The 25,008-nt window shown below is 36.9% G+C and overlaps 1 protein-coding gene across 1 annotated transcript in view; it reads left to right on the forward strand.

Annotated features, from left to right (window-relative positions):
- The first annotated feature begins 1,643 nt into the window (after positions 1-1,643).
- Positions 1,644-25,008, forward strand: part of FAM135A (family with sequence similarity 135 member A) — a 123,888-nt gene continuing 100,523 nt past the window's right edge. Inside the window, exons 1-4 of the mRNA XM_008684820.2 lie at positions 1,644-1,779; positions 3,370-3,458; positions 17,210-17,299; positions 19,153-19,268. Of these exons, the coding sequence (XP_008683042.2) occupies positions 19,192-19,268 (77 nt within the window). The 5' untranslated portion in view covers positions 1,644-1,779; positions 3,370-3,458; positions 17,210-17,299; positions 19,153-19,191. The remainder of the gene's footprint in view (positions 1,780-3,369; positions 3,459-17,209; positions 17,300-19,152; positions 19,269-25,008) is intronic.

Consider the following 25,008-nt stretch of genomic DNA (forward strand, 5'->3'; position numbering starts at 1 on the left):
AAAGAAAAGCCAGAGGTTATATTATATTCAAAACTTGACCCTCAGATGACCTAGGCTGCCTGCAAGGCATCATCATTACAGATGGTCCCTTACTTAAGACGGTTTGACTTAAGACTTCTGTCTTTACCATGGAGGGAAAGTGATAAGCATTCAGTAGAAACCAAACTTCAAATTTTGAATTTTGATCTTTTTTCAGGTTAGCAAAATGCAATATGATATTCTGTCATGATACTGGGCAAAGGGAGCAAACTACAGCTCCCAGTCAACCATGCAATCCTGAGAGTAAACAACCAATAGACTTACAACCGTTATCTTTTTCAATTTCAGCACAGTATTCAAGAAATTACATGACATACTTAACACTTTATTATAAAATAGGCTTTGTGTTAGATGATTTTGCCCAACTGCAGGCTAATGTAGTATTCTGAGCACATTTAAGGGAGCCTAGGCTAGGCTATGATGCTCTGTAGTTTAGATGTATTTCAAGCATTTTCGACTACAGTATTTTCAATTTATGATCGGTTTATAAGGTCATAACCGTCGTAAGTCATGGAAGAGCTGTATTCCCAAATAAGTACAGAAACTCTTTTCTTTTGAATTCATTCTTGTTGTGGTAAAATATACATACAAAATGAACCATTTTAAACATTTTCAAAAGTACAGTTCAGTATCATTAAGTATACTAATAGTTGCACAACCATCGACACTATACATTTTCCTACATCACTTTTACCACACATTACAGCCACAATTTCCTTTTTTCCATTAACTTCGCTTTAGTAATACACTGAACTTCATGCACTACAAAAGGTTCTGCTGGACTAGATTCAGAAGCTGGTTAAGAAGTAAGTCACTGAAGGATTATCCTTCACGGGCTATCCAAATCATAGGCTTCTTTTAGTGGAATTTCAAAGCTAAAGACCACTTCATCGCCTTCCTCCCGCCTTTGTGGGCATCAGTAACCTAGCAGTAACCACAGCAGCATCCAAATCTCTTAAAAAATGCAACTAGTCCCTAAAAGCAGCAGTCTCGAGCCGGCGCGGAACTCCCGCAGCTTCCTTTCCTACTGCGCAAGGTGAGTAGCGCAAGGACTGGGTTCTTTATCCGGGACCGCAGCCAAGAGGTCAAGAAGACAGAAGAATAAAGAACAAGAGCTGAAGTCTTAGCACTCTCTCTTGCCCTCCTCCAGTACCCTCCTCTTCAGCAGAAAACACAGGTAGCCTCTTAGCTTGTTTCTTTAAACTCCTAGCCCGACCCTTCTACGGGGGACTCGCGCATTTTATTGACGCAAAACTCCCGTTCTCGCGAGAACTTGGGAACGAGAGGCAAATAGAGTGGACAAATCTCTTGAAATCTCAGTTGGCGCTGGAGCTAGAGCGGCGGTTGCGAGGCTTGGAACGAGGGGGAGGGGCGGGGCGCAGTGCTTGGAAGGGGCGGGGCCTAGCCCTAGAGAGAGGAGGGACCAGTTTGGAGTGGGGAGGCGAGAGAAGGCCGGGGGCGGGGCCGCAGGGCAGGAGACCTGTTGATCGCAGGTAGCGCAGGCTGGCCGGGGTTCCCTCGGGACCGGGGCGACTGCGCATGCTCGGTGGCGGTTTCGGGCCAGTAGCCGAGCGGCGGTGACGAACCGGCTTCTCTGCTGCGGTGGTTGCGGTTGCTGCGATGGCGATGTGAGGGGGCCCGGGGCGGGATGGTGCTGACCCGGGTAGGGCCGTCTTTTTCCAGCAGGACAACGAGCTCCTCCGTCCAACAGGCGGTGGCGGAGGACAAGCCGGGCGAAAGGTAAGCCCCTAACTGTCCTCTCCGTCTCCCCCGGCTCCCTACACCCAAGACCCCTCCCTCTTTCCCACGGGCCCGGCAGGAAGCGGCCTCCTTCTCCTTGTCCCCGCTCGCCTCCTTCAGCCCTTCACCCGGCCGCTCCCGGTCGGAGCCCGGCCCCGGGCCCGCTGAAGGTCGGTGGGGACGGCTGTGCAGAGTGCCCTCCGGGTGGCGAAGAGCCACGGCGTCCCGCCCGCCGTGTGCTCCCTGCTGTCTCTGCCCCTGCAGCGTGTCCCTCGGCCGGCTCTTCCTGAACCTCACTCCTCCAGTACCCAGACGTCGCCTGCCCTTCGCGGTCGGCTCGGTCCTCAGGGCTCTGTCCTCCCTTTACCCCCATTTCGTGGTTATGCTCTTTCATCCCCCTCCTCCCACGTGCCCTTTCGCTCCGCTGGTCTCCCGGTTGAGGCAGTGTATCCTTTTGCTCGCCTTAATTTCTTCAATCTCACTGTGCATCCCTAGTTTGGCTCTTCCCGACTCTCCTTACCGACCAAGTTTGCCTCTATAATTTCTTCCTTGGCTCTCTTCTTTCCTCGTTTCAGCACTTCGTCTTCGTTCTCTTGTGAGTTTCTGATCGTGTGTTTGCTTTAACATCGGTTTGCGCTGGAGTTCATTCTATGCCCCACCTTACCTTCGCAGGCCCTCACACCCTTAATCTTTAGCTGTCTTTTGGTACCCTGTTTCGTCGCTTTGCGTTTATTGCCCCCATGTCCCCCACCCCCGTCCTTTTCCATTATGATCCTATTTACAGTATCTAATTTTGGGCGCTTTTTTTTTTCTAAAACTGTTTATTGTTTTATGAGGTTTTTTTTTTTTTTTGCTTTTGCATAGATCGAGACTCTTTAATCTGTTTAACTTTTCATTAAATCTCTGAAGAGTTCAGTCTCTCTGCTTTCTATGTAAGCTAGGTATCCACTCAGTATTCTTAGTTCATCTTCCAATTTAATAAAATCTCTTCATCTTTTTTCTTCCTTGACTGGGAATATTATCAAAAGAGTGACAGTAGCAATAAACCTCTTACATTTACTGATTGAACCTTTAATTTTTAAGAATTATGTTTACCTTAAGTGTCAGAAGAAGCAGGTTGAGTATAGACTTGATGGAAATATAAAGTGTTAAAATTTGTTAAAGGCTGATTTACAAACATAAGGTTAAAATTTGGAAATTTGATTGCCCTTCAGTAAAAAACGGTAGTCCAAGAGCTAACCTTAAATGAAATTTAATAAATTTTATTTTATGAAATTCATTAATAATTTGATGTTTTATATATTTATTATTGCAAATTATTGCATCATTTTTCCTGAGGGTCTCTGTTCTCTTTAATAAATGCATATAATTTCTACTAATTTAAGAATAGATTTAGTGTGCCTACTGAATGAAAAATATGTGAGAACAGAAGTATTAAATTTTTGAATTGGGGAAAAGAACTTTCTAACCATTGTTGGGCCCCCCCTTTTCATTTACATAAAACCTCCCTATATAAATAATGGTATAGTATTTTATTTTGAAGGCATCTGCTGAAGCAGATACTTTAAGTGAAGTTTGCCTTTATTCTAGGGTTGAAGATCAACCGGATTATGTATTTCGTTCTGGAATCTCAAAGCAGTCCACAAACAGTAAATTCTTCCTTATGTTGTCTGTGTCAGGTAGGAATTAAAATTTTCTGTTTCTGTTATACAGAAGGGAAATACCAAGGAAAAAAGGGTAGTTTCTTATTCAAATTGATATTAGAGATAAATGTGAAGGGAAATACAATTTAGGATCCGATGTTTTTAAGCCACACCTCTTTTGGAAGAACCAGCAGTTGTGTGTGGTAGAAGGTGATGAACTCCTCAACTTTTAAGATTTTTTAAAAATGATTTTTCCGATGCAAATAGAGATAACTGCTGCTTCTGAAGGAAGCTTTCCCACCTTTCAAAGGCAGGTCTTTTTATTTTTAGGTAACAATTCATTAAAAAAAGTAAATGCCTACAAATTCTACTTAGCATTTTTTTTTTAAGTGTGTTGATTCTGTGCTCTGAGCAATTAAGAATTTGTGGTGGACAGCAGGCATAGAATTTGATGTCAGAAGATCCAAACTCTTATGATGACTCATGACATTAATTTGTAGAAGCCACTTAACCTCTATAAGCTAGTTGTCTTTACCTGTAATAAGTGGGTGAAAGAGGTGGTCACCCAGTGATCTTTCAATAGCAAAGTAAGCCTTATTTGAATACGTGTAGGGCCACCACAGACAAAAATTGCTATATAAATACTTTATTTCTATCTGTTTTAGGCTCTGTAAGCGTATCATTGGTTAAATTCCGGATCAAACTGGAATTTAGATTTTTAAAATTTTAGACTTCTGTGAAAAATCTGGTAAAATGCTGGTGAACTGTGTACTAGTTTATATTAATGTTCATATACAATGAAGCAGATGCTGTAGCATTCAGTATATAGAATGAAAATGCCCTTTGCCAGGATTTGACACTGAAAAGAGATGTAAGAGTTATTCATACATCTTTGGTTACCTCCATAATTTTCTGTTGTCCTATATTTTAGCTTTGTTTATTGTAGATATAGACCCATGACAGTGGGCACTGTTAAGGGATTAGAAAGGGCAAGGATTTCCTTTGCTTTGATTCTATGTATTGAGGAAAAACTGCTTAAAAGTGAGTTTTGTGATACATACATGTATGTATTTAAATGAATGGATGGAGATGGGAGGATATAGGTTTAAAATGAGTAATGTGTTCTTTGTTTTTCTTTTCCTCAAGTTGTTTGTCAGGAAGAAAGTTTAGAAATGAATAAGTAAGAAGCAGAATGGTGATACCAAAAAAAAAAAAAAAAATGCTTAACGAACCCAGTGAGTTTTTAGAAAAGTTACAAAGCACAAGTTGTTAGGCCGGTCTAGATTTTTCAGAAGGAATAGAGTGAAACAACTCCACAGTGGGTTTCACCATTTTAACAAGTACATACTTAGTTATCAATAATGTGCTAAATTTAATAAAAATTAGCCTCTTTTTTCTTAACAGGAATATACAGGGTATTAGGCATATTATACCAGATTATACCAGATCTCTCCTTCTTATTTTGATGAAACAATCTTTATGAACTATCTCTCAACCAAAACAACATTCTGAGAAAATTATAGTATATTCCTTTCATGGGATTAGGTCTCTTTAGACCATCCGTAATGTAGCAAGTATTTCTAAATTATATTGTCAATCTATAATCTGTAATTGATAGTATTATGGAAAATTTCTGTTAAGTTTTATGAAATGTCCTTTTGCTACAGTTCTTAATATAATCAGACCTAGAAGTATTCCTTCATTGAAATTCCCTTGACGTTGTCTTATGGGATGCAGCTGTTTCATTCATGATTTTTTTTTAGAGCAGTGTTATCTCTGACATCCGCTCTTTGATGTCTCAAGTTGCCAGTAAGTCATGGTCTTCAGTTGGAAATACTGCTAACTGTAAATGTCTAAACAGCAGGCTCAGGGCTTACTGACAGTCACAGTTCCAGGCCTTGGAAGCCTGTATTACCTTTGCTATCACTTTTGCCTTTTGGAATTAAGGACCCAGATTTTAAAACCACCCTCTCATTCTACCTCAGGCTTACTGAAAATTATTTTCCTCAGGTAAGATAAGATTAGAATGTAGGCTGTCACCAGTCCTGTTCTGTAAAATTAATAAGTTTCATATCAAAGTATAATAATTATATAATAAAATGCTTGCCAAAGGCCTCATTTTTATAGAAGAGTTCTGAAATAGACCTTCAGGCAGGGGGAACCAAAGAAATGTCTTTAAGGAAATCAGTAGAAAAAATTTTTAAATAGAAAGTTGAAATACAGTCTCCTTTTTCCCCTAGTTTTTCTCCGCACCAAGAGCTAAGATGATCTTAATTGGAAGCAAACAGTTTTCCCTTTAAGGTCTAATGGCCTATAAATAACAATATTTTTAAGCCACACAATTGAAACTGATAATAAAAACCTATTTAGTTGAGTTACATCATTTTGAATAGACATTTCTCTAAATGAAAGCATATTTAAAAATTGAGATACAATATTGAGATGTAGGGAATTGTTGAATCACTATATTGTACACCTGAAGCTAATAAAACACTTTATGTTAACTATACTGGAATTAAAATAAAAACCTAATACATTAAAAAAAAAGAAAAAATGAGATAAAATAAAATCATAATATCAACTATTTATAGAGCACCATGCACGAAGTGCCATGCTTAGTGCTTTGTGTATATTCGTATATATTATCTTCATAAGCCTTACCTTTTGACCTAGGAGTTACAAATATTATTTCCATTTGAGAAAAGTAAGATTTTGTGAGTCTGGATTAGAATCCAGATCTCCTGACATCAAAATTACTGGTATACCTAAGAAAGCAAGAAAGCATAGACTTTTAAGAAAGCATTGTTTGTTAGGATATTTTTCAGAGAGAGGATTGTAATTCTTTGTTCTGGTTCTGAGCTTTGTTGAGATAACCGATAAGGTGAAATATTTTAAGGGATGCTGGGCAGATCCCTGCACTAGGTAGTAGATAATGACTGTGGTTCTTTCCAAATTTCTCTTCATATTAAAAGAAGTAACTGATTTTTGCTCATTTGGGCTATTTTTGTTTTGTTTTTTAATATTTATTTATTTATTTTAGAGAGAGCACACAGCAGGGAGGAGCAGAGGGGGAGAGAGTCTTAAGCAGACTCCTCACTCAGTGCAAAACCCAATGTGGGGCTCAGTCTCACAACCCTGAGACCATGACCTGCTGAAACCAAGGGTTGGACACTTAACTGACTGTGCCACCCAGGCACCCCCATTCTTGTTTTTTTAAAGTATATAATAACAGGATATATTCAGAGGCATTCTGTATTCTATTACTGTCAGGTTTGATTTATGGCATGGATGTGTCCCTGAAAAGTTTATATGAGCTGGTTTCAATAAATTAAATATTATTTTCCCATTGTAAATACAATGTGAGAGGTAGCTTTCATTAAGTGTTTCATAATGAACAATAAAAGTTCTTTCTCTGTCTCTTTACTTCATTCTCATGTAATAAGTTAACCATGGGAGTACTCTCAGAAGGTACCAACATTCTGTCTATGTTTAAAAAAATATTTTTTCTATGGATTTTCTGTCATATTAACACAGTTACCCAAAGTGAACAATGTTTTGTTTTGAGAATGCTTACTTCTTAAGTGCCAGTTCTAAGATTAGTAATAATATATTTCTCTTTTATTAGATAACAACTGTTCAAAATCAAACTTTAAAGAAATTAGAAGAGAACAGTGCCTTTAAAACTTCAGATTTTGTGTTTGTGGGTGTGGAATGTGAGAAATTTGAAGATTTCATAATTAGAGAGTAATACTAATTACATGGAAAATTAAATGTGGTTAATTTGTCAAGGGTAATTTTTTTCATTAATGCTGTATTCTGATTTCAGTTGTAGGGGCATATTTATCTCATAACTTGAAGATCTTTTAGTCTATTTCCTATAACAATTCAGGTGTAGACTTTATAATTACTCAAGTTTAAATTTAGGCCATGTAGTTTGGCACATTTGAGGATTTTGTCCTTTTTCCATTATTTCCTAACTATGATCTTGTGTAAGTTATGTAAACTTTTTGCTCTTTAGTTTCCTCACCTGTAAAGTGGAGTAATGATAGCTCTTTGAGATTTTTGTGAGAATTAAATGCAACAGTATAGTTAAAACTACTGGGGTAGTAGTAGGTACTCCAAAAAGTTCTGAATGCTTATATTTGGTTTCAATTTAATATTGCTATTTGATCTATATTTTGATATCAGTAGAGAAATATACAGCTTTTTAAAATACAGTTTGCCTATCAAGTTGTTCTCATTATCTTCCCTTTTGAAGGTCTCCTCTCCTCCTCTCCCTAAAAGAAGAATTTAGTACTTTATTCTCTTCTTAAATATTTCTGTAATTTGGGCAGTATAGCATATGGCTGGCCATCAAGAATTGATTTTGATGAGTAAGCAGTGGCAGCAAAAGTTTCTAGACCAGTGTTCTTCCTTAATTTACATGTCCTTTCTACTGTAATTATTCTGATAAGCTTGTCTTCGCCGTGAATCACTTTTTAAAATGAGAGATGTCACTGATGAAAGTGTGTTGTGCATGTGAATAATTGTGAAGGCAAAAAAGAAAGTTAAAAGCTAAAAATGGTGTGATCTTCAGAGTTAGGCAAGTGACAGGTGGCTTGGCCATTTTAGAGCAGGTTATAATACAGTGACTTAGCATGTTTAGCCCCTGCAAGAGGGAGCTTACGAAGCTGGACAGGGTGTCAGGGCCTTAGCCAAATAAGAAAGGAAATGAATGTAAATAAAAAAATAAAAATATAGGGGCGCCTGGGTGGTTCAGTTGGTTAAGCGTCTGTCTTCGGTTCAGGTCATGATCCCAGGGTCCTGTGATCTAACCTCTCGTCAAGCTCCCTGCTCAGCCGGGAGCCTGCTTCTCCCTCTCCTCCTCGTGTTGTGCTGTCTGTCACTATCTCTGTCTTTTTCTTTCAAATAAATAAATAAAATCTTTAAAGAAAAGAAATAAAAACATAGCTCAGATATTTAGACTGAACCACCCAATGCAGACTTAACCATGGCCAGAATTATACCAGATGGCAAGTTGAGAGATACAAGGCTAATCCAGATTATCACTGGTTGATTGTTCTCAGTTTACTGCTGTGTGGTCTGATTTGGTCAGGATTAGCTCTAAAACTTGAAGGTCCTGAGACTGTATAGATTAGAGTTCAACTACGCCCTAAGTGAGTGGGACTTAGAAAAGGTGGCACCTGAGCTCACCCTCCCCCAAGAGACCCATCTACTCTTCTCAGTTTGCTATAGAACTTGACCGTTATAAGAATATTTTATTCACAAGGTTGTAAGAGTGGCATTTTGAAGGCTTCTGGGGGTACCCCTATTTTTAGTTTCCTACTTATTCATTAGGAGAAGGCTCAAGAAAATGGATACAAAACCGACCAGCTAGTATTAAATGGATTGAGGTAACCTCCTTCTTTGTTTCCATCATATTCCTATTTAACATACTTGAATTTAACTGTACGTATAAGATGCTCTTTCCTCCATTGGTCCCAGATTCTAAATGTCAGTCTCTGTCCCCACATGTCTGTTGTAGTGTGAAGTTGGGCTTGAATGTAATGTTCCTTCATTTGGTATCAGTTCCTGTAAGTCTGCCATAATTTGAGTTTCTCAGCATCGAATATGAACATTTTAAAGATGTGTACAATATGGCCCCTAAATGCAAGTTTACTCTGTTATATAGGGTTCCACTGAAGAAACTGAATTTTTTCCTAAAGTTGAAAGACAAAGTGAATGTGTTTTACTCGTTGAGAAATGGTATATTGATTGCCAACATGGAACCTTTCTGAGGGATTTTTGAGGCTGAGTTGGCCCATAGGTGATTTTTGCCTTATGTAGTATCTTTAGTAGCTACTGCATAAGATTAGGCATCATTATTTAGACTGTCAGTATTATAACCTCTGAACCCATTTGTGTCATGATTGCTAAATTGGGCATAGAATTTAGAAGCTGGAGCTGTTGGCTCCATAATTGGTAGAAGTAATCCTTTTATTCCTTAGGTTAGCAAAGGGAGTGTCTTAGAGTTCCAATTCGTTCAGCTCCTTTACTATCTTCCTTAGGAGAAAGAACATCCTCAGGGCATATATTTTGGGTCCACAGTTTGAGTGTAGGCTGTTTTTTTAGTATCTGAGAGGATCTGATCATCCCCTGTGGTCTCCAGTTCATCTTAAGGAACCTCTAAGCTGTGCCTCTTAGTTTCAGATGTTTCCACATCCTTTTAGATTTCTGGTAACACTCATGAATTCAGACCGAGTTCAGAATGGTTTGTGGTTAGGAGCGCCTGGGTGGCTGAGTTGTTAAGCGTCTGCCTTTGTCTCAGGGCATGATCCTACGGTCTTTGGATCGAGCTCCGCATCAGGCTCCTCCGCTGGGAGCCTGCTTCTTCCTCTCCCACTCCCCCTGCTTGTGTTCCCTCTCTTGCTGGCTGTCTCTCTCTGTCAAATAAATGAATAAATCTTTAAAAAAAAAAGGTTTGTGGTTAGCTGTTGTTTTAGGATTAGTGTAGATGATGTAGGAGCATCTCCCACATTTTTCCAGATGTCCATACCTGGAATCCCCTTTGTAGATATTGGAAGTCTCTCAACCGATCTGATTGGAGTGAACGTCTCTATAATCTTAGAAACTGTGCATGGTTTTTTATGGACCTCGTGCTATTTCTGGCGCAGTAACTATACCTTCCAGCAGTTAAAGAGATGGCTTGGTATTCCTAGACTAACGTACATGTTCAATAGATATATATGTATGTGTAATTTAAAACTTTCCAGTAGCTGCATTTTAAAAAGTAAAAATATATGGTAAAATTAATTTTATAGTGTTTTCATTTAACCCAACATATCTAAAATATTATTTCAAGATGTGATCAATATAAAAAAACATATTAATGAGATATTTATGTTCTTTTTCTGTACTGCCTTTGAAATCTACTGTGTATTTTATGCTTAGAGCATATCTCAAGGTACTACATTTTTAACAGTTAAAGTAAAATATAGTCCTATCAAACAATAAAGTTATGTTAAGTGAAAAATATTTTATACTGCATTAATGTTTGGATTTAAATTTAAATTACTTTAAAATTAAAAATTCAGTTCCTCAGTCACACAAGTCACATTTTAATTGTTCAGTAGCCACATGTGCCTAGTGGCCACTGTGTTAGAGCAGCTCTAGAGGGCCAAGAACGTCTGTCAGAATAATAGGTAACTTGTTTCTTTGGAAGTAAGCTGACTTTTCCTGAGGTATAACAAGGTAATTGTCAGATTGTTCTCCCTGTCAGTATAAGAGCCTTCCAGTATAAATTTCCCATTTAGTATAGAATCAGTTTCTGTTTGAGGTTCCCGTGTGTCTTCTTTGAACTGGAGTTTGTAGTTTACTCAGCTAAATTCTCTCTTAGGGACCTAGGAAATGGCCCAAGAAGGAGCCTACTCAAATTATTCCATTTAGGCTACTTCACCAGGTCCAGAAGAGCAGAGAGAACAATTTAGTCTCAGGTAAATCAGCTTATTCCTGTAGTTCAAATGCTCAGATTAAAGTGACAGATTTTAAGCCAGCAAGCAGACTCTGCAGGAGGGCCATGAAATTCATGGCTTCTGGTAGAGCAGAGGGTTCCTTACAGTGGAGTGTCTCCCAGGCATCCTCTGGGTAAAAGGAAAGAAGCCCTTTCTTCACCTTCTTTCATTCTTGAGAGAAGGCAGACAAGGATTTTTCTGTTCCATGAAAGGTCCTATGCCTGAGGATCTGAATAGCATAAGAATGTGTGTGAATGACTGCAAACACTGAATGCATTTGCCCTGTAGATGAATTTGATTTGAACTACACAGGTTTTGTTTGCTTGTTTTGTTTTTGTTTATTTTTGAACTAGTTGGCAACATCTAAAGTTTAGGAGATTTCACCTTTAGGAAAAAAGTTTCCAATTTCTTGTTGAAAATTGAGAAGCGTCCGCCAGTGCTGGGCCAGCAAGAATTGGCTGTACCTGAGTGGCAGTTGCTCCCCGTGATGGGAAGAGGGCAGTTTATGAAAAGAGACTCAGATCCCCTTTGACCCTGAGAGTCCTTTGGTTTTTCGTGCCTTTCTCTTTTTGCCTACTCTTCTTTTCCTTTAGTCCTACTTTGAAATTTTTCTACCTATACATAAACATAAAAATCATTGTTTTCTGTTTTTTGAGGGGGAATGAAAACCAGATTTATCAGCATCTGTACATGTATATATCTGTACCGGTATTGTGTATTTCTGTTTAGAGAATAATCAATAAAAAGAGACAGTTTTGAGGAAAATTAGCAGTAGAACAAAAAAGACACTAGAATAGGAGAAGAAGAGTGAAGAAAGTTGCTAACAGACCTAGAACATATGCTGGTAAAGGTATTTTATTATAAATAAAAGTTTATTTTATTATAGAAGTTTATTCATACATGTCTTTGTTCTCCATATATCAGTGTTGTTATTCCTTTCTTCAGGTTGGTTGGGTTAGATAGAAAAATAATAACAGTTAATATTTATGGAAGATTCGATGTTAATTTATTAAATCTTTGTTAAATATTAAATTGAGTGCATACTGTGTGTCAGGCAGTGGGGATACAGCTACGAACAGTAGTCAGGATTCCTACCTTTATAAAGCTTACATGTTAGTGGGGAAACGTAATAAAAACTAAAAAAAAGAAAATCTTTAGTTTGTTAGATGGAGATAAGTGCTGAGGGAAAATATAAGGGAGGAAAGAGGGCGTGCCAGGAAAGGAGAGTTACTATTTTATTTTATTTATTTAATTTTTTTTTGAGAGTTGTTATTTTAGATAGTGTGGCTAGGAAAGAGCTATTTGAGAAGTTAATATCTGAGTTAAGACTAGAAGGAGGTGAAAAGTGATTCATTTGGGTATTGGGGAGGGAAGAGTGTTCCAGGGAACAAATGTAAAGACCCTGGGACAGGAATATATTTGGTATGTTTGAGAAATAGCAAGGAACCAAGTGAACAGACTGGTAGGAGATGAGGTCAGAGAAATTATGGAAGATTAGATTATATAAGGTCATCATAGAGGCCATTGTGAGGCAATTTTACTGAGTATCATGGGAAGCCACTGAGGGTTTGGAATGGAGGAAAGAAATACAATTTGAATTATTTTCAAATAATATTATATAACATAAAGGATCATCTGGCTGCTTTTTTGAAAATAGGCTGCAGAGGGATATATTAGAGTATAGGGATATATTAGGGTATAGGTTAGATACAGTTGCTGTAACAAAGAGTTATAAGACATAAAAGTCCAAGCAGTCTAGATAGGTGGGACATCTGTGCTCTGTGAAACCATTCAGGAATCGAGAATCTTTCCATCTTTTGTTTTACCATTCTTTGGGGTCTTGTCCTAATTTATGTCATCAAAACTAGATCACTATCAAGACAATACTACATCTGCGAAAAGGAAACAGATGGAATCCAAAGCAGGCAAGCTTAGCTATACTTCGTGCCTATTGCATTTCCCAGTGTATTGTAAGTGTTTAATAAATGTTTGAATGAATGAATACCTATTTTATATCTCAGTAAACTAAGAGATAGAGAACTAACCATACTTGACTAAGAGTCTATACTGGAACATGATCTTTAAACCCTGAACACTAAGAATATCTGTATAGAGGAAACTATCATAAAGGGGTTATATCCATGAAATGGGGAATGTCTTATATAAAGGTTACATTGATTTGTTCTCCTTAAAAATCATTACTGTACAGTCTTTATTTTTTTTTAAATTTTTTTAAAAGATTTTATTTATTTATTTGACAGAGACAGAGACAGCCAGCGAGAGAGGGAACACAAGCAGGGGGAGTGGGAGAGGAAGAAGCAGGCTCATAGCAGAGGAGCCTGATGTGGGGCTCGATCCCATAACGCCAGGATCACGCCCTGAGCCGAAGGCAGACGCTCAACCGCTGTGCTACCCAGGTGCCCCTACTGTACAGTCTTTAGATGTGATTATTAAGGTTTAAAATGGTGGCTATTAGAAGGGGGATTCAAGATGGTGGCATAAGAAGACTCTGGATTCGGGGCGCCTGGGTGGCACAGCGGTTAAGCGTCTGCCTTCGGCTCAGGGCGTGATCCCGGCGTTCTGGGATCAAGCCCCGCATCAGGCTCTTCCGCTATGAGCCTGCTTCTCCCTCTCCCACTCCCCCTGCTTGTGTTCCCTCTCTCGCTGGCTGTCTCTATCTCTGTCGAATAAATAAATAAAATCTTAAAAAAAAAAAAAAAAAGACGACTCTGGATTCACTTCCTCCCATGGACTCAACAAACATATCTTTATATGGAATGATGCCCTCTGAAAAGGAACGGAGAACTAGATGAACAGTGCTTCTATAACAAAAGATAAAAGAGAAACGTGGAGATGGCACAGCCTCACCCTGGACCCTACCCCAGATATGGTAACGCCACAATTGGGAGGGATGCCCAAAATATGGAACTCTCTCTCAACATACTTTCATGATAAAAACTTCAATAAATTATTTATAAAAGAAGTGTACCTCCACATAATAAAGGCCGTATATGACAAACCCACAGCTAACATTGTACTCAGTGGTGAGAAGTTAAAAGCTTTTCCTCTAAAACGGTCATCACTTTTATTCAGCATAGTACTTGTAGTATTAGCCGCAGCAATTAGGCAAGAAAAAGAAGTGAAAGGCATCCCAATTGGAAAGGAAGACATAAAACTGTCACTATTTGCAAATGACATGATACTATATATAGAAAACTCTTAAGATTCTGGTAAAAAATTATTAAAACTAATAAATGAATTCTGTAAAGTTGCCAGATACAAAATTAATATACAGAAATCTGTTGTGTTTATTGTATATAGTACCAATGAACTATCAGAAAGATAAATGAAGAAAACGATCCCATTTATAGTTGCATCAAAAAAGAATAAAATACCAGGCACCTGGGTGGTGCAGCTGGTTGAATGTCCAACTCTTGGTTTCGGCTCGAGTCATGGTCTTAGGGTCACAGGATTGAGCCTCACGTCGGGCTCTGTGCTCAGCACTTGTGCTCCCACTTGTGCTCACTCTCTCTCTCTCAATAAATAAATCTTAAAAAATAAAGGGGGGGGCACCTGGGTGGCTCAGTCGGTTAAGCATCTGCCTTTGGCTCAAGTCATGATCCTGGGGTCCTGAGATCAAGCCCTGTGTTGGACTTCCTACTCAGCAGGGAGTCTGCTTCTCCCTTTCCCTCTGACCCTACCCCCCAACTCGTGCTCAGTCCCTCTCTCTCTCTCTCTCTCAAATAAAATCTTAAAAATAAATAAACATTTAAAGAATAAAATACCTAGGAGTAAATTTAACTGAGGAGGTGAAAGACCTATACTCTGAAAATTATAAGACATTGAAGAAAGAAATTGAAGAGGACACAAGTGGAAAGATAGATCGTGCTCATGGATTAGAAAACTTAATATTGTTAAAATGTCCATAGCACCCAAAGCAACCTACAGATTCAGTGCAATCCCTGTCAAAATACCAGTGACATTTTTTACAGAACTGGAACAAATAACCCTAAAATTTGTATGGAACAACCAAAGACCTCAAATATCAAAGCAGTCATGAGAAAGAACAACAAAGCTGGAGGTATCATGCTTCCTGATTTCAAACTATACTACAAAATGATAGTAATCAAAACATTATAGTCCTAGCACAAAAACAGACATGTAGATCAATGTAACAGGATAGAGAGCCCAGAAATAAACCCATTTTATAGGGTCAGTTAATCTGTGTCAAAGGACGAAAAAACATACAGTGGGGAAAAGACAGTCTATTCAGTAAATGGTGCTGAGAAAACTGGACAGATACATACAAAGTAATGAAGCGTTTTCTTATACCACATACAAAAATAAACCTAAATGGATTGAAGACTTAAATGTAAGACCTACATCCAAAAAAACTTATAGAAGAAAACATAGGCAGTAAGCTTTTTGACATAGGGCTTAGCAGTACTTTTTGGATATGTCTCCTCAGGCAGTGGCAACAATAGCAAAAATAAACAAATGGGACTACATCAAACTAAAATGCTTTTACACAGTGAAGGAAACTATCAACCAAACAAAAAGACAGCCTACTGAATGGGAGACGACACTTGCAAATGAAGTATCTGATAAGGGGTTGATATCCAAAACATATACGAACTCATACAACTGGACAGCAAAACAAAAAACAAAAGTAGAAAAACACAGAACCCTGTTTAAAAAATGGACAGAGCAGCTTAATAGACACTTTTCCAAAGAAGACATCCAGATGGCCAACAGACACATAAAAAGATGCTCAACATCACTAATCATCAGGGAAATACAAATCAAAACCACAATGAGATGCCACCTCACAACGGTCAGAATGACTAATATCAAAAAGACAAGAAATAACAGGTATTGGAGAGGAAGTGGAGAAAAGGGAACCCTTGTTCACTGTTGGTCAGAGTGTAAATTGGTGCAACCACTATGGAGAACAGGATGGATGTTCCTCAAAACATTAAAAATAGAAATACCATATGATCCAGTAATCCCACTTCTGGGTATTTATCCAAAGAAAATGAAGACACTAATTCCAAAAGATAAACGCATCGCTATGTTCATTGCAGCATTATTTATAATAGCCAAGACATGGAAGGAATCTATGTATCAGTAGATGAATGAATAAATAAGATGTGCTGTATAAGTACAATGGAATATTACTCAACCATTAAAAAAAAGAATGAAATCTTGCCATTTGCAGCAACATGAATGGACCTAGAGGGTATTTTGCTAAGTGAAATAGACAGAAAAAGACAAATACCACATTATTTTGTTATATGTGATATCTAAAAGACAAATGAACAAAACAGAAACAGACTCATAGATGCAGAGAGAAAACTGGTGGTTGTCAGAAGGGATGGGGGGGGGGAATAGGCAAAATAGAAGGGAATTAAGAGGTATAAACTCCCAGTGATAAAACAAATAAGTCACAGGGTTGTAATGTTCAGCATAGGGAATATAGTCAATAACATTGTAATAACTTTATATAGTAACAAATAGTAACCAGAACTACTGAAGTGATCATTTTGTAATGTATAAAAATAGCGAATCACTCTGTTGTACACCTGAAACTAATATATTAATGTATGTCAGTTATAAATCAGTAAAAAATGAAATAGCAATTATTGAAGGTGGTAAAGTCTACGTATTTATGATGGAGAGAAGAAAAAGAACCTATGAAGAAGAGTGAATGTGGTCTTTATTCTAACATTTTTAGTATCAAAGGTAATTTTACCAAGGGGAAGAGATTTTTTTTGTTCAGGCAATACATATTTGGAGTGCGAACAAAACTATCCATAGCATATCCAGGCATTCTTTTTTGTCAGTGTATTTAAAATAGTTCAAGTGTGTGTGTGTGTGTGTGTGTGTGTGTGTGTGCACGCATAATGCACACATGCACATTTCATATATACGTAACTTCAGAAATCACTTACTCTACCCAAGGAGTTGTTTTAAAATGGTAAGTTTTGCATCTTAAAAAGTAATAAGCTTACAATATTTTGAAAATTCATGAAAATTGTTTCTGAAGCACTGAACTAAGAAAATACTCTTACTTATTATTGTCCTATGAAGTATACATTAATGATTCCTTAACAAAGTTATAATAATATTGATATCAGTGAAACTGAATGAAAAATCTCAACAACTTATTTCTAGGAAGGCTTATCTAGATCTTTTAGATAATTGAGAATGTTAAGTAACTAATGAAGCCTAGGTTTCTTTAAAATGGACTTCTTAATATCTATTTTGTTTGATATGTTATTTTTTTCTTTCTCATAGGGGGAACAATATATTTTCAATAAGAATCAGTAACTGGAAGTACAAGTTTGGTTATTTCATAATGTTAAAATGAAGTTTTAACCAGCAGAGGTAAGAATCTCTTCTTTTGTATTTAAGTCAATGGATCAGAATATTTGTTGAATTTCTATGAAGAACTATTTCAAAAACTATGAAGGGTCTGAGATTTTATCCCCCTTGCAGGCTAACAAGTTAGCCTGCCGCAGTGCCATGGATGTGGGCAGAAGACCTGAGACTCCTAGATTTAAGAAAAGGCCGCTTTGCACTCATAGTAGTAGCAGTAGCTACAGTACTAGGCAGCACCTGCGTATCAGTAGGTTGTATTATAGGAGAGGAACCTTCAGCTAAGGGGACCCGGATTTTTAAAATGGATAATAAGTCTGCCTGACTTATGCCTATTAAAGGGAAAATAAACAAGTTTGCCCATTGTTCCAGTATGAGACACTATCTCTGACTTCTAAGACTGTTCGCTGATCATACATCCTTGAAAAATAGTCTGGAACAGGGGCAGTCAGGGTCTGCTTGCAAAATATGCAGAAACATGAGACTCTGGAGAATTGTCTTTCAACACTTTCTTACTCTGAATTGTGTTTTAAAGCACGTATTATTGATAAAGATGATTGTTACAGTACTTTTTTGAAGTAGTGAAAAGATGGAAACTACCGAAATACCCAACAATAGGAGATGGTTTAAATTATAATATTCACAGTGTAATAGTGAACAATTGAAAATAATGTTGTAAAACTACATTTATTGACATAGGTGCTCATCAAAGAATTAGATGAGGTAAACACTATAAAATGTACATGTGGTTTGGATCCTATTTTTATAGAAATTTTACAAAAGCACACACAGGTAAAGAATATATACCAAAGCATATATTTCGATGGACAGAATCATGACTGTTTTTATTTTTGCTGGTCTGTTTTTTTTTTTTTTTAAGATTTTATTTATTTATTTGACAGAGATAGAAACAGCCAGCGAGAGAGGGAACACAAGCAGGAGGAGTGGGAGAAGAAGAAGCAGGCTCATAGCGGAGGAGCCTGTTGTGGGGCTCGATCCCATAACGCCGGGATCACGCCCTGAGCCGAAGGCAGATGCTTAACTGCTGTGCCACCCAGGCGCCCCTGTATTTTTTTTTTTTTTTTTAGTCCTTTAAATGAATACTTTAAGCTTTTGTAATGAGGGGAAATTTTTTTTTTTGAAATTTAAAAACAAATAGTAATTTAAGAACTTCACCTAACAGAAAAAAACCTTCATGAATTTAAATGGAGATCAAAGAATGCTAATTCTCTTCATGACTTTGGAGTTGCCTGGATGTGCAATGTAGAACCAGAAGAGAATAATTAGGTCACTTAATTTTTTTCTTTACTATTTTATCTGTGATAAAGTCAAGGGTTTCTTTTAGCAGTTTGCTGTATTATTTATTTATTTATTTTTTAAGATTTTATTTATTTATTTGACAGAGATAGAGACAGCCAGCGAGAGAGGGAACACAAGCAGGGGGAGTGGGAGAGGAAGAAGCAGGCTCATAGCGGAGGAGCCTGATGTGGGGCTCGTTCCCAGATCGCCGGGATCACGCCCTAAGCCGAAGGCAGACGCTTAACTGCTGTGCCACCCAGGTGCCCCAGCAGTTTGCTGTATTATTATCACATAGATGTCACAAAGGGAAACAAGTCTTAGAAAATGCATTCTATTAGAACATATCTTAAATTATATATTATAGTTATTTAGTAAGTATATCATTAGTAAGTATATTTAGTTGATTCTGGTGCTGTTTAGTTGGGATAGGCTAAGTTAGGTACACTGAATTAATTTGCTTCATTTTTATTTTCTGCCTGTCGTACTCTGAAATATGTTTAAATATTAGTGTTTTTGTAAGTTGGCATTTTTGTCATTCTGCTTCTCATGATTTTTTTACCAAGGTGCTGTTACCAGATTTGTCTTCTCAGTATAAATTGAAAATGACTGAAGTTCAAGCAATGGTAGAATTCTCTGTGGAGCTAAACAAGTTCTACAATGTGGATTTATTTCAGAGAGGGTATGTATTTTAATGTGAAGATTATATATTTTGCATAAGAAAAGATGTACAGATTTTCATTTAAAGTTAATTGCATACTTATATTCCAGCCTATATAAGGCAAACAATGAGGTGTATTCAAGTAATTATTTTCTTAGGAAATTTTAGTTTTAAGTAAATGTTTGAGAATTATTCACGTGGATTTAATGATAATGCTGGATATATGTAATGTGCATTTATGAATTTGTACTGAGCATTGAGAGGACTTCTGTGAAAATGTATAAGATCTCTTTTGCTTGTAAAAGCTTATAGTGAATGGGGAAAATAAAGAATATGCACAAAACAGCTAAGTGGAAATGCAAAATGATGAATTTTCAAGAAGTGTATATAGAAAGTGCTCTAGGAATCAGAACAGAAAGACATCTTTCTGGGTTAGTATTTTAGGAAAGGCATTATGGAGAAATAGGATCAAAGTGTGATTAAGACTTGTATAGGCATAAGGATGTACTGTATGGTGACTAACATAACATAATAAAAATTATTATTAAAAAAAAAAGACTTGTATAGGCAAAGGATAAAGTGAAAGACCCTTTTGGTAGGAGAGAGCAGTGTGAATCAAATCTTGGAAATAAGAATGAACATGTATTTTTTTTTTTTTAGATTTTATTTATTTATTTGACAGAGAGAGAGTGAGCACAAGCAGGGGGAGCAGCAGGAAGAGGGAGAGGGAGAAGCAGGTTCCCCACTGAGCAGGGGGCCTGGGGCTTGATCCTAGGACCCTGGGATCATGACCTGAGCCGAAGGCAGATGTTTAATGACTGAGGTGCCTCTGAACATGTCTTTTAAAGAATATTTAGGAGATTGGAATTCTCCAGAATTGCAAAAGAAAAGATAGTGAAGAAAGGAGAGGTTAAGTTTGTGAAGGGCTCCTAATGTCTGAAGAAGAGTTGACAGTAGGGATTTGGGCAGCCATTAATGGTTTCTAAGTAAGAAAGAAATTATCACTATTATTACAAGAAGCATTTACTAACATGACGAAGATTGTGATATATTAGATTGATGGTTGTGTAGAAGAAATAGAAGCATAGGGGACAGTTTAGAGGTGCTTGCAGTAACTCAGGTACAAACCTGAAGGTCTGCACTAGGTGATAGTAATGGAGCTCTGACTATCAGAAGTAGGGTGAGAGAGATTTTCTATTGAGTTTTTTGTGGATGTTGTTGTTTTGTTTTATTTTTAGCTTGTTTTGGCTTTACCATCTTGTTGAAAAAATAAAAATGGCTGTGCTCTGCTTTACTCCTCGTGGTCTCTCTTCAGCAGGACAGGCTGGGCTTGTTTTCATGGCAGGGACAGAAGTCAAAGAAAGACAGCAGAGGATGCAGGGCCTCTTGAATTGGCACGCTTGTTATTTCCACTCCATTCTGTTGGCTAAGCAACTTATAAGGCCAGCCCAGGAGTCTCAGCTGGCACTTCTTAGGCCAGTAAAGCTTACTTAAAAATTTTGTGAGGTTTCTGTATGTCTGATATAGTTCATTCCAAGCTCTGAAACCTACATCCACAATTGTCTTTTGAGACATGATTATTCTCTAGATGTAATCACTAATATTTGGGGATCAGAATTCTGTGGGATCATGCCCCTCAACTTCCTCAAAGCCCTTTTGTCAAACTGAGAATGTCTACTTAGACACTGCTTTAAGTTCTTTAGAGATCTTACGAAAGGGGTTTGTAGCCACTCCCGTGATAATGATCTTTGTCCGTAGCAGCATTTTATTTTTAAAATCTTTAGGGAGACTGAAGATGAAAGCCAGTTTTGTTTTCCAATCTAGCAAGTCCTGGTCCATCTATATTCCCTCTAGATTCTGTTTGTAAAGTGACCACTTCTTTCTTCAGCTCATCTCTTTCTGACAGAACCTTATTATGCTTAGCAAGGAGTAACCAGTTGACATTTTCAGTATTCTCCCTGGAAATTAGCTTGCTCAAGTCCCAAAGTTTCTTAGATACATTGTCCAACTTCTTCTAAGTTATTGTTGACAGTGTGTTTACCAAAAGTTTCATCACTGTATAACATGGGTTACCATTTTTTAAATCTCTATAATTTACTCATTTTTCTTGCCTCTGTAACTATAAGTGTTACTTTGGTACCGAAGTCAGTGCCACATATTTTAAATTTTTGTTATGGTGCACACTACTTCTAAGTTAGCAATTTTCTGTATTATGTATCTCCACAGTAATGCAGCTAATAACAAACACAGAGCTTCAGTGGCATCACAACAATAAACATTTATTTTTGCTCACAAGTCCAGATCAGATGAATGGTTCTGTTGTTCTTGGCTGACTTGGCTGATTTTGCTGGGTTCACTTATGAATTCACACTCAGCTGGCAGGTTGGCTGGGTGCTAGCTGTTACAGAATGGCCTTACCTTGGCGGACTCAGCTCTGTTTTATGATCTCTCATCCTCCAGCTTATTCTCACAGAGGAGGCAGGCTCCAAAGAGAAAGAAACGATGCAAGAAGACCTTTTACGACCTAGGCTTGGAACTAGCACATTGTCATCTCTGCCACATTGTATTGCCCAAATCAAGTTATAAGGCCAGCCCAGATTTAAGGGTAGGGAACTAAACTCCACTTTTTATTGAAAGTCACATTGCAAAATGTATGGGACACCAGGATGGGTGAAAAAATCAGAGACATTTTAAAAATCATTCTCCTACCCACTTTAACATTTTTTATTTTTTTGTTATTAATTTCTGGGAGGCATTTGGGGGAAGAATAGTTGGGTTTAATGACTGATTCCATATGGAGGATGAGACTGAAAAAACATTAAAAATATGTATGTAGAAGTGTAAATATATGTGATATCTAAGATTACTTTGAAATGGCTCAGCAAAGAAAAAGTACAGATGAGTCAAATATGGCAAAAATCTTTTTAATTGTTGAAAATGGGTAGTGGGCATATGGTTTCATTGTTCCACTTGTTGCAAATTGGGTATTTTTAATAAATATTTAAAAGATAATGTTGAAGTTTTTAATCTTATTAACTTGTACAATATTAGTAATGTTGAAATTAATAAGGAAGTTGAAGATTTGTTCATTTTGGTATGCTGAGTTTGAGGTAAGATATCCAAGTGGAGTTAGTTCATAATTAATTGGAGGTTTGGAACTGGAGATAAAGATTAAGTGAATTATTATTCCATTTTATTGCCAACCATCATAAATGTAGCATGTGTAATTGCTGCTTTTATTGGTTTTCTCTTCATCTACAATCTGGTTTCCCCATCCATTGAGGACTTTTGAAGAATATTATTATGTTTCTGATCTTTCAAATCTAATGGTTAGAGGATCATTGTTTTTAGATACATCGCTTGACTTGTTTATTTAAGAATATTTTTGCTTTTTATTGAGTTATAATTGACATAGAATATTATATTAGTTTCAGGTGTACAACATAGTGATGTGACATTTGTCTACATTGCAAAATGATCACAATAAGTCTATTTACCATGTGTCACCATACAAAGTTAATACCCTATTATTGACTTTATTCCCCATCTTGTATGTTACATCCCCATGACTGACTTATTTTTTAACTGGAAGTTTGTACTCCTTGATACCCTTCACCCATTTGCTTCCCCCAGCCTTCCCTCCTCTGGCAACCATCAGTCTGTTCTCTCTATACGTAAGTCTAGGTTTGGTTTTGTTTGTTTTGTTTTTTAGATTCCATGTGTAAGTGAAATCATGTATTTTTCTGACTTAATTCAATTAGCATAGTACCCTCAAGGTTCATCCATGTTGTCACAAATGGCAAAATCTCATTCTTTTTATGGCTGTGTGGTATTCCATTGTGTGTGTATATATATATATATCACCTCTTCTTTATTCATTCATTGATGAATGGACACTTAGATGTTTCCATATCTTAGCTATTGTAAATAATGCTAAAATGAACATAGGGGTGCATACTACCTTTTTGAATTATTTTTTTCATGTTCTTCACGCAGATACTCTGTAGTGGAATTGCTGGATCATATAGTAGTTCTATTTTTAATTTTTCCCAGAACCTCCATATAATTTTCCATAGTGACTACACCAACTTATACTCCCTCTAACAGTGCACAATGGTTCATTCCCTTTTCTCCACATCTTCAGCACTTAATCTTTTGATATTTTGATAATAGTCATTTTAACAGGTGTGAGGTGACATTTCATTGTGGTTTTAATTTGCATTTCACTTATGATTACTGATGTTGAGCATCTTTTTATATACCTATATGGCTTCTTTGGAAAAATGTCTATTTAGATCTTTTGCCCATTTTTTAAAAAAGATTTTATCTATTTATTTGAGAGAGAGAGAGTATATGAGTGGGAGGAAGGGGCGGAGGGAGGGGGAGAAGCAGACTCCGTGCTGAGCAGGAGCCCCATGCGGGCCTCGATTCCAGAACCCCGGGATCATGACCTGAGCTAAAGGCAGAGGCTTAACTGACTGAGCCACCCAGGTGCCCCTCTTTTGCCCATTTTTAAAATCAGATTGTATGTTTGGGGTGTTTTTTGTTTTGTTTTGTTTTGCTTTTGAGTTATATGAGTTCTTTAAAATAATTTTGGATATTAACCCCTTATTAGATATATGATTTTCAAATATTTTCTCTCATTTGGTAGGTTACCTTTTCATTTTGTTGATGGTTTCCTTTGCCATGCAGAAAGTTTTTAGTTTTATGTGTTCCATTTGCTTATTTTTGCTTTTTGTTACCTTTGCTTTGGGTGTTGGAGTACAAAGAAAGTCATCACCAAGACCTATGTCAAGGAGCTTACTTGCCTGTGTTTATTTTACTTAATTTTTAGTTAAAATTCTCAGCATGGGAAGTTGGTTCCCAGGCTCCTATGATTCCACTTTGATTTTTGGTTTTAGTCATCTCATGTTTTTCAATCTGACCGTATCTTAATCTCAACTAATTATCTCTCTCTGTTTATGGAGTTTTGCCATGTTTCTTTAAGGCCAGATTGTGACTTTCAAGGTTATAGATTTAATTGGCTAGACTTTCATTCACTCCTCTTTAATTCTGGCTTTGTGACCTGACCGTATGTTCTCTCCAATGCTATACCTTGCTATCGGTAATAGTAGTAATATATTTATGTATTTTTATCTTTGTATTATTTACAAATTCAAAAATTTAAACCACTACCTAGGAAATTATTAAATAAAAAGAAACAAAATATTCAATTCCCTTGTGTATATCTAAACTCATCTGGATTTGTAACTTTGATTTAGCTTTTAGTGATGGTGTGTGTGTCGTGTGTGTGTGTGTGTGTGTGTGTGTGTGTAGATGTGTGTAACCTCCATTACATATATATACTTGCAGTGTATTGTTACAACACAAACATATTATAATGTTTACCTCAAATTTTTTATTCTATATAAACTGTTCTTACTAGTGACTGGTTGATTTCTATATGTAGATATAAATATTATAAAATCCTGTAGATTAAATAAATAAAAGTACATAAACTAATACCTCTGACCTTGAAAAAATGCTGAATTCTTTAAACCAAATACATGTCTTTATTTTGTAATTTATAGTATTAAGCCAGTTTTCAAAAACCATTATCTCTATTTTCTCTAACTTATGCTTAAGAATAATTTATCTTTATTATGTTCTAAAAGAAAAAAATGAATAACCAAATTAGGCCGTGAAAGTCTTAGATGCCTTACTAACTCCTCTGGTTGCTATGACATTCTCTCATTTAAAGTAAGAAATGCCAAATACATTT

This window comes from Ursus maritimus, unplaced genomic scaffold (genome assembly GCF_017311325.1).
Source record: "Ursus maritimus isolate PB19 unplaced genomic scaffold, ASM1731132v1 scaffold_29, whole genome shotgun sequence".
NCBI lineage: Eukaryota > Metazoa > Chordata > Mammalia > Carnivora > Ursidae > Ursus > Ursus maritimus.